This window comes from Corvus brachyrhynchos, unplaced genomic scaffold (genome assembly GCF_000691975.1).
Source record: "Corvus brachyrhynchos isolate BGI_N302 unplaced genomic scaffold, ASM69197v1 scaffold10, whole genome shotgun sequence".
NCBI lineage: Eukaryota > Metazoa > Chordata > Aves > Passeriformes > Corvidae > Corvus > Corvus brachyrhynchos.
Window position 1 is genome coordinate 5,205,556 of NW_008236180.1, and position 9,869 is coordinate 5,215,424.

Consider the following 9,869-nt stretch of genomic DNA (forward strand, 5'->3'; position numbering starts at 1 on the left):
GGGGGCGTTCGCCCCCTCCAGCCCCGGAGAACCGCGGGGTTCTGCTCGTTCCCTCTCCTCCAGTAATTGCTGACACCCCCGTCGGCCACAGCGAGGACAGGGAAGGAGGGGACGGACCAGGGTCTGTCCTCCCGCTCCCATACCCGGGTAGGGAATCGCGCCCTGCTCCCGCAGCTCTCACAGGTTTGCCGGCAGAAAAGTCTCTGCCTCTGCTTTTTAAGGATTAGAAGCGAGCATGACATTCCCATCCGAAGACAAAATAAATAGGGATAAGTGTTGTTACAGCTTGATTTAAGTCTGTTGGATAGAGATGCTGCCTTGTAAGCATCTGAAAGAGATAATCAAACTCCTTTATGGAAATAAATAATTAAAATTATGGTTATCGCAGTCCACAACAAAAGGACTCGTGACTCACTTAAAGATCATGAACGAGCAGGCGGAACAGCCTTGTTAAGGCATCGTTCAGGTGACGCTCTGGCCGATTGCAGTCTGGAAGCAGGCAAAACTTCAGGTCAGCAAAGGATGGAGGAGCTCCCGCACAGCCTGAGCAAGGTCGTTCATGGCCCCTGGGAAAGGTACCAGCGCTGCTGGGCTGCTCCAAAACGCGCAGGTGCAGGGCAGACACCTCCTGTCTGCTACTCCTGCAGCCAGAAACCTCTTAATCCTTGGTGGAATTAAGCCTTTAGCAGACTAATATTCAGGTAATTCAAACATCCTTCTCCCAACATGAATCCTTGGCAGGTCCCTGATGAGCAGTTTGCTACATAAATCAGGAGGCATAACACTACTATTGAGATGAACCTTTGAGAGTGAAATAGCAAAAAGGTTCCTGACACACCAAAGACAGCTCCAGGAGGAGGAGGTTGCTGAAAAGCAAAAATCATGAAGTCATACTTTATCCTTTACTTTGGTATTTCTTCTTCAGAAAAAAGGTACCTTCCCCCAAAGGCCTGTGGCACAGTCACACAGACCTGCTGCCTCAGAGAAAACAAATACAACGAGCTTTCCTGCAAGAAGAGACTGAGGGGAACCATGCGTAGGAACCACATGGTAGCTTTCATTTAGTTGTAGGCTTTCCTCCCTTTATTTGGGCAGGAAACAAAACTATGAGTATTTTTATTCATTCTGCTACTGTGCCTATTTCCAGAAGAGGGAGCCAAGTCATGGTAAATTGCAGCCAAAAATGTAAACCATTGTTCAATGTATTTTGGGTTTTTTAAATTGTGTGTGTTTGGACTTCAGTTAACCTGAGGCAGGAGGGGAGATGAGTTCTGAGGTAACTAGCGAAGTGAAATGCATGTAATTAAGCTCAGAAAAGAACTGAAGAGGCCTTGGGCACCGTAGAGTAACCACAGATCCAGAAAAATTATGAACTCATACCCAGGTATGAGTGATCCTGTGTCCAGTCTCGCTGCTGAGGGGTGCAAACATTTCCAACGCTGACACTGCAACACTGAATCATACTTTTAGTGAGTTAGTAGATAATTTGGAAATCAAGCACAAGTTTTCCTTACTTTTGTACTCTCTGGTTCCTCTCCTTGTCCTGCTCAGTGTCACCTCTTCAATTAGAAGCTTGACAAATTTGCCTCTCAGATAAGGAGCTACTTTCACTGTCCAAACCAGCTGCAGTTGAAAGTGTTTGAGTGCAGCATCCATCACATTTCCATAAATAAGTTTAAAGTGTAAAAACACAGACATCGTTCCTTTTACTGCTGCATGATTTTCTATAAGCAAACCTCCCACCAAGCTGATTAAATGGCAAATGGAATCAACTCAGAAAACAGGTGCTGACTAAAGAAAATAATCTTACACAAGAACACAACCTCCTCTCATTTTTCCCGTCTTCAGATTCATCTGTCAAAAGATTAAACCAAACAAAAGATTATCAGGTTAATATTTGACCTGACATTTACTATCTCTGTAGTTTATCCATACAATGGTTGAATTATTTGAAGATTTTATGAAGTTAAGCACAGATTAAGATCAAATCCTGAAAGGCTGTGAAAGGAGCAATAGGCTCATACATTCCATAAAGGACAACTATTGTCTCCTGAAAGGACAGTCTGGCTGCAGCTTGAAAGCTCCCTAACCCAGAGCAGTTTTAATGCAACTTCTTCACAGAATAAAGAAAACACACGTGGGTTTCTACTGTTAAATAATCCAACTTGGCAAAATTACTAGGCAACAATACACTGAAAAATAGGCAAATTATCAGAGAAGTTGGGAAACTGAAACTGCTTGTAAATGAACAGCAACTTCCACGCAGAAATTCATCCAGGTGGGATAAGGCAGCAGGATATTGTTGGAATCCTCATGTAACATGAAGAGCATGACAGAACACGCAGGGCTTTGGGTCTGAGGTGCCTGAAAGCATTAACACGCAGCCCACCGGTGGTTTGACCAGCTCTGTATGTAACTCAATCAGATGAAGGCAGGAGGGGAGCACAGAGGAATAAAAATAGTTTGTAGCACCTGGAGGTGCCCATGGAGAAGTACAAATCCTTTTGAGGGTGCTGTTCATGAGCTTTGTGTTCTGTGTCTGCTCAGCTGAGCACACAAAGCACCGAGCAGGGCTGGGGACACCACTGCTCACACAACAGCTATGAACCCTCCTTGTCCCCTTTTGTTAAGGACAGCAGAGCAGAAACAATTTCTGACATGACGTGGCTTCTGAAGGGAAGAGAGAGCTACAGTGCAGGTCAGAACCTGTAGCCTCAAGGTAGATTTAGGGCAAATAGGATTCCACATCCTGTTCTGTTCTGGCTCTCAAGGATGCTCTCAGCTGTGGCTGACAGCAGCAGCCCCGTTTCCCGTGAAGACACAACACACAGGGATCCAACTCCATTTAATGAGCTTTGTAACCCACTTGGACACAAGGTGGTTTGAAATAAGTCGAACAACACTCAGCTAGTCAAGGATTCTTTTAAGTAATGCCTTTAAGCTTATACTCAAGCATACAAAGCATAAATTTTACAAATTAAAAACAATAAAATCACCCTGGAATAATGTAGTGGCTTTTCCTGTATTTACAAGGAGTGGAAAGGAAGCAGAATTATTTTCAATTTTTCTTGCAATGTGGGTGGAAGAAGCTGAAAGTGTTTCAATGAAATCATCTTAAAGAGAGAGAGGTACTTCACCTGGCTCGAAGGTGTATGTTTGCCTCTTCAAAAGTCTTGAGAGGAAATGCTTTACTCAAAATTCTGCTGTTAAGTTTCTGTGCAGCAGCCTCTGCTTTTCCAGCTATATAAAATTAAACAGTTCAGTAAGTATTTCTCAATGTACCACCACAACGTCATCTTCAGGGAAGCCTGTGATCCCCCACCCTTCACAAATCCCTCCTTTGTACAACAGAAGCAGCCACAGCTCAGCTTAGATTTGACAGGCAGAAACAAAACATGGGAACAGCAAAGACAGTTACAGGGAGGTGATGGCTTTGGGAAAAGGAGGGAGATTTGTAACCTAATCAAAACACACTTGCTATGCAGCCTTTCTGCAGATGTATAAGACAGGATATTTTACAATCCAGCTTCTCCACATCCATAGCATAAATAAAAAAATCCTATTTGCTTTTACCAAAGGCAAGGCTGGGGGAGGATGAGTGTACCACCTCTAATGACCAGATCTGTCTGCCAACGTTGAGTTTGGAACAAATCTTCTTACAAAAGTTATTTTCATAATGTTCTAAATTCAGTGGAACAAAATATGTATTTTTACACTAAAGCAAACTGATCAAAGTGGCATTTAATAGTATTTGTTAAAGTGGTTATCTAACAAAAATGGGTTAACAAAAGCCCATTCATTAGTAGTCTCCAAACAAGACACCTCTCATGCATATGACAAAAATTCATTTGTGTACTGAGACGTCCGTTTACTGTGTACAATATTTCCATAAATTATAATATGTTTCACAGCCCCTACCATTCAAGAATATTTCGAACAGATTATATATTATATTTGTATAAGCAAACTATTTTATATACACTAATATAAAGATCCTTAGAAGTACCAATATCACTACCTTTATGCTTTCTCTAAAATGCATAGCTTTCGAATATCTTCTTGCAGTTACCAAAAACTTTACAGATTAAAGCTGCTTATCAATGTGGCATGTTCATAAAAACAAAGTGAAATAGTTCTAGACTAATTTTATATTAAACCCCTTAAAAAACGCGTTTATTTTTTAATGGAAAAAAACAAGCTAGTGGAAATTCAAGTAATCTATGCTCAATCATTGCTCAAATACTCTATGGAATTAAGGTAGCGTTCTAGGAGGACAGTGAACTTCTCACCCAGGGCTGTAATACTGCATTTCTCATGGAGAAAAATGCTCATCATGCCACAAAACCGCACCACTTTCCACTTCACCCGGGAGAAGCTTTACAGGAGATTCAACAACACAAGTGTCAGAACAGAGGAAAAGCGGATCAGTTCTACATGAAGAAATTAGAGCTATTCCAGTTTTGTTTCTGCAGTTTGTTATTAAACAAAGTTACATTAACCATACAGTTTCTCACAAACTAAAAGTTATACATGGTTTTCAGACATCAACCGACTTCAAAAAGAAAAAAAAAATAATTAAAAAAACCCCAAAACAACCAAACCCACAACTGTTAAAAGTTTGGTGTTAGAATAACCAGTCTGGGTGAAGGAAAGCCAGACTGCTGCCGTAGTTAGGGGGCTACTGATAGCTTGTTTGTTATATATAAACTTGAAGACCTCCCTACCACAAATGCCTCAAAGTGAAGAACAGAACGATCAGTAAGAAATGGGAACAAATGATTTTGTTACATCCATCATCTCGCTTAACCTTGGCGCTCTGCATCTCTCACAGCTGCTTAACAAACAATGGCTTCCCCCCCAAAATAGCTACACAAGCAACAGTGTTCACAGTAATGCAATCAGTAACAGGTTTTGTTAGTTCCCCTAAGCCAGGTGTATCTGCAAAGCTTTATACAGTTCAATGCGTTAAGTATTCCAGTAAAATTAAATGGCAACTAAGTTTCATTCTACAGGGTAATATCTACCATACAAGACTAGATTATGTACAGTATGGGACTGGTGTGACAACTGCCAGTGTCTCATGATGTTAAACTGTTTCACTCGTCAGCTCGCTCTGTGCTCAGCAAAACTTGATATATAGACCTAAAAATCTAGAGATAGATTTGGCAAGATGAGTGCTTCCTACCACTGGGTGTAAACCAGTGTGCAGCGCTGCAATCGCTCAACCAGAACATCCCATACCCAGAAGATTACAATTTGTTGACTTGAAAGTCTGGACTTCACATGTAAAACATTAAAACTATAGTTCTAACTGGAGTGAGGACAGTCAGTAAACAAATACAGATGAGGATGAACTGCATCTCTTCAGAAAGGTATGGAAGAAGTGAGAAAATGCAAATTTCTGATTTTAGACAGCCCTGCTTTGCTTAGCTCAAGGCATAAAAACAGCCCAAGTAGCTCTAAAACTACAGTTCTTACTCAGCAAGCATGAAGGCAGATCCTGCACAAGATGATGCATCAGAGGCTTCAACAAGCATCTCTCCCCACCACTTGATTTCCTAGCATAAGCCTCTCAGCTTACAGACATCCAGTGGCCTTCAAAGCTGTAGCAGCCACCTGGAATTGCTGCAAATTTAACATAGAGGGGAAAAGGCCCCTGTTAAAAAACCCCCTCAAGTGCCGCTGGGGCCATTTTGGTCATTGGTGAATATTAAGAAAAAGCCTATTTCCATCAATACTCCTCCTGAAAAGATGGGTCACTGATCCATTATGAACATAGCTCTCACCATATAAAGCACCAAAAAGTCAAACAAGGAAGAAAACCAAACCAAAACAAAAGTCCTTAAATTATGATTTACAAGTTTGTACACTATTTCCTAAGCAAAAGGTTGACCTTACTGCAAAGTTTATAGATGAAAATTTGACCAGTTACTTTTAAGGGGAATGTGTATCTGGCTATAACTTAAAGGTAGAAAATATTCACTGTTCTATATACACATTTCAAACAGGAGACAGTTAAACTGAACAGTTGCCAATATAACTCCATATTAACTCACTGGCCACTAGGCATCAGCAGCCAATTAGAAAGCTTGAGTTCTGTACTTTTAAAAATGCTATTTTTCCTGTCCTGTTTAATTGTTTTTTTTAAAAATGTATTATAGTGCATAGCCTAAGTCAGACTTCCAAAGAGATACAGCGCCTTTCAATGCAGTTTTTGCAGCATTTAAAAGGGACTTTTCTCCCTTCAAATTAGATGTTCATTGAAAAATCTGAATCGAGTGCTGTACTGTAGTAAAAATATTTCAGTCACAGACTGATATAAATGTATACTGTGCAGTACTAAGATTGTTTGATGTCCATCTGCACACATTTTACTTGGGCTCTTCGATCGTCCCCTTGCTGAGGTCTGTCATTTTGGGGTATTTCACTTTCTTCTGGTCCAGCTCATTCTGAGCCCACAGTAGTAGTTTCAGTAATTTTGCCAACTTGGGTGTTGATTCACGATTTTCATAGTCTAGAACAGCTTGATTAACCTCACTCCATACCTGGAAAAGAAAAACTGGAGTTCAGTGACAGTTTTTGTAAGATTAACACTGCTAAAGTCACATACACACTGGGAAGATCACACCTAGTGTGCTAATTCCTCACAAATGGCCAGGACAAAGCTCCACAGACTACAAACCTGGAGAAAGCAATGAAGAGAGCCAAGTAGTTGAATACATTTGGAATATATTAACACCATTTTTTTAAATCTTGCTCAAGAAACACTTCTGTTCTTTTGCACATCACTATGTAAGTTTTTTCTAACCATTTCAAAAATATTTAGATTTCATTTTCATAACATACATATAAAAGACATCGGTTCCCTTTGAGAAAGGACTACCTTCTGTCGCTGCATCATGTTCAGCAAGTCTCCAAATGGTGATTCTTCGGGATTATCAAAGGCAAGCAGAGCCAGCGTGCGCTCCATTTCTGTCAGGCATTCCCTGCTCTCCTCCCCTTGTTCTGCTAATTGGGTCTGAGCAAATTCCAGAGCTGCCTCTGTCTCACGCTGCCGAATCAGTTCAATCAAATGCTGTTGCTACACACGAAAGACACAGCAATATTAGCCCAACAAATTAACAAATCTCCACTATTTCAAGCCTGGAAAATTCAGACACTGGTGTGTAATTTGAGACAAACACTAATCTGTAATTTGACAGTTTCAGGTCAATTCTTCTCAATGTGTGAGACAAGGAGCAGCATCTTGGCTGCAAAATTTACTGAAAAGGGGAACTTGGTGCTTTTGAGTAACAGGGTTTGAGAAGATGGGTTACTAAAGGAATTCAGAAACTGGAAGCTGGTAACTCACAGCCCACTGCTGTTACAGGTTTTTATGTTAATAACTGTATAGGGTGCCTCCTGCACCATGCCACAAAGTTTCCCATTGCTACAAAAAAATGCCAAGAACACCCACAATTGCATCCACGTTCAGTCACAAACCTCCCAACATAACCTTAATTTCTTCACTACTTTTCCCACTCTCTCAGCAAACTCTAAGACAAAGATAAAAGTTTGCCACCTGTCCTTACCTGCAAATGAAAGTAGAGATATCTGTTGGTATCCAGCAGCTCTGGATGAAGGCTGTTTATCAATGCAATGGCTTCCTGGATCTGTCCTTTCAAGATCATCTCGCGGATTTTTATTCTTTCATCCAGAGTCTCTAAATCCACACTGGGTTCAATTCCAGACTCCATCCGAAATTTCTCTGCTGCTTCTTTAAAGCCCTCTGAAATAGGAACATTTTACCCCTAGGATGTATTGTATGAAACACTTTAGAAGAAAACCCATCCGCTTAAATGAAAATATTTGAGAGATGCTTGTGCAATTTGGAGGTTTAAAGATTAACCCAAAATTGTGAAAAATTCCTCTCTATTTAAGTAGTTATTTATCCAACATGCATTTAAGAGCACATGCTTAATTCATTCTGAACTCATGTACTCTCATTCTCCAGGGATGCAACTTGTAGTCCAATACCTTTTAACCTGGAAGCCTGTTTTATACTTAAAAAAAGCACTGTGCTTGTTACAAATTGAGATTGTTAAAGTCACATTTTCAAAACGTGGGAGGTTTTGCTTCACCCTCCAGCCCCAGATCTGTTTACACAGATGCAGCAGATTTTCTGAGAAGAGAATACACAAGAAGAAATAATTTTGCTTTCTTCTATAGTATTTAAGGTCATAACATCTCTTTTAAATCCCAGGTCTTGCTTTCATAGACACAAAACTGATTTATACCACCCACTAAGATGCTCTTCCTTCAGCCCAGAGGCTTCACCCACACTCAGTGTAAACAGGGGTGTAGATGGCTACAAAGGCCTCCGCCCTAGCACAGCTTCCTGGGATGGCATGCACCTAATTGCTAGGAACAACTCCTGACGAGGTTTGGGTTGTTCCAAGTATAAAGTCAGGCCATGTGCTGAAGGGGTTAATGTCCTGGTCTCAAATTATTTTGACAACAGTGCCCTTTCAGAGTTTATCTTTCTGCACAGTTAAAAACTTGCTTCTGATAGTTGTTCTTGCAGCTTTCAGACTGTTATTTAACAACAGCAACTTATCTTGAGCTGTTTCAATGGCACAAAAAAGGACACCATGGAGAAGCAGGTCATGTTTACAGCGTTGCAGAAAACACTTTGCTTTCTCTACCTTTTAGCAGAAGAGTTCAGGCTCATAAATGTCATTCGTATTCCATGAAAACTGCTCAGTCTCTGATTCTTTGTCAGTCTGCAGCTAAGAGAACACGGGAGCAGTTGTTGGCTAAGAGAAGCCAACAGCAATCACAAAGTCCTCATAGCCCTTAGTTCCACTCCATCCAGTTCCATATTTTACCCCAAACTGTCTGATAAAGTATGTGACACACATTAAGAACCTCCAGACATTACCACCCCTTTTTACCTGTGACAAGGTAGTTCATGATAAGGCGGTTCATGTCTGCTCTCTGGATATGTAAGTTATTAAGTTTTTCCATCCATTCATCTTTCGTGATTTCATCAGGTTTTTCTGCATAACTCATCCTGGACTCTAACTACAAAAGAAAAGCATCTCATTTAACATGATTCAAGAAAAAATAAGCTTAATGTGTGTAAGAACTGTGTTACTGCCATCTTTAGAGCTTCCTATGAGCTCTTTTAAATTAGTAATCCAAAACTGACCCTTTTATCTTAAGCTAGTTTTGCATTTTTTTCCTCCTCATCCCTGCTCTCTTCCACATCTATTTGCCAGACTCTAAAGCTGCTTTCAGGAATCTCAGAATAAAAAATTCAAATACCATCTTCTTGTACTTACTCTTAAATCCACTCCATATAAATACTGCATAGAATTCACACAGGACATGCAGCATCACAGTGTGAAACCAGTGAATCAGAGTTTGACAGCCAGCCAGAAAGACTGTGACAAACACTTATAGCAATGCCTACGTAAACAATATCTGCTTTAAATTTGCACCCAAACTTCGGACAGCTCCACATATTGCACAGCTACAAAACTGTCCATGATACATTGCCCAGTGTACAACTCAAAGCCTTACACCAGCTCAGTTTCGCTGTCCCCAAAAGTTCTCCTGCCAGCTCTACTAAAACGTTATCTCCACTGTTTTTCTCGACAATATTTCTGTTCGGATTGGTAGGCAAAGCACTTTACCAAAGCCGCATTTAATGAATTCTACTTCCAAGTAACGACCACGGGGGCAACGAAAGGGGAGGACAGGCGACCACAACAACAGCAACAGGCACCGCCACCCCTGTCAAGCATCACGAAAGGCAGCGCGACTCCTCATCGCGAGCCGCTTCCAACAGGTTCTCCCTTCTCTAACCCCCGGCCGAGGCCGCCCCG

The 9,869-nt window shown here is 41.0% G+C and overlaps 2 protein-coding genes across 3 annotated transcripts in view; both read right to left on the reverse strand.

Moving 5' to 3' along the window:
- The window catches only part of SLC17A9 (solute carrier family 17 member 9), a 24,797-nt gene extending 24,141 nt beyond the window's left edge, over window positions 1-656 (reverse strand). The window contains exon 1 of one of the 2 annotated variants that reach the window (XM_017734288.1): window positions 416-656. In XM_017734288.1, the coding sequence (XP_017589777.1) occupies window positions 416-426 (11 nt within the window). In that variant the 5' untranslated portion in view covers window positions 427-656. The remainder of the gene's footprint in view (window positions 1-415) is intronic. The other variant, XM_017734302.1, reaches the window with a different exon arrangement.
- A 3,068-nt stretch (window positions 657-3,724) lies between these two features.
- On the reverse strand, window positions 3,725-9,857 carry GID8 (GID complex subunit 8 homolog). Its single transcript, XM_008634679.2, has 4 exons — window positions 8,934-9,857; window positions 7,572-7,768; window positions 6,884-7,081; window positions 3,725-6,545 (listed from the first exon to the last, which is right to left on the reverse strand). The coding sequence occupies exons 1-4, from the start codon at window positions 9,049-9,051 to the stop codon at window positions 6,372-6,374; spliced, it is 687 nt and encodes a 228-aa protein (XP_008632901.1). The 5' UTR covers window positions 9,052-9,857; the 3' UTR covers window positions 3,725-6,371.
- Between the last annotated feature and the right edge of the window lie 12 nt (window positions 9,858-9,869).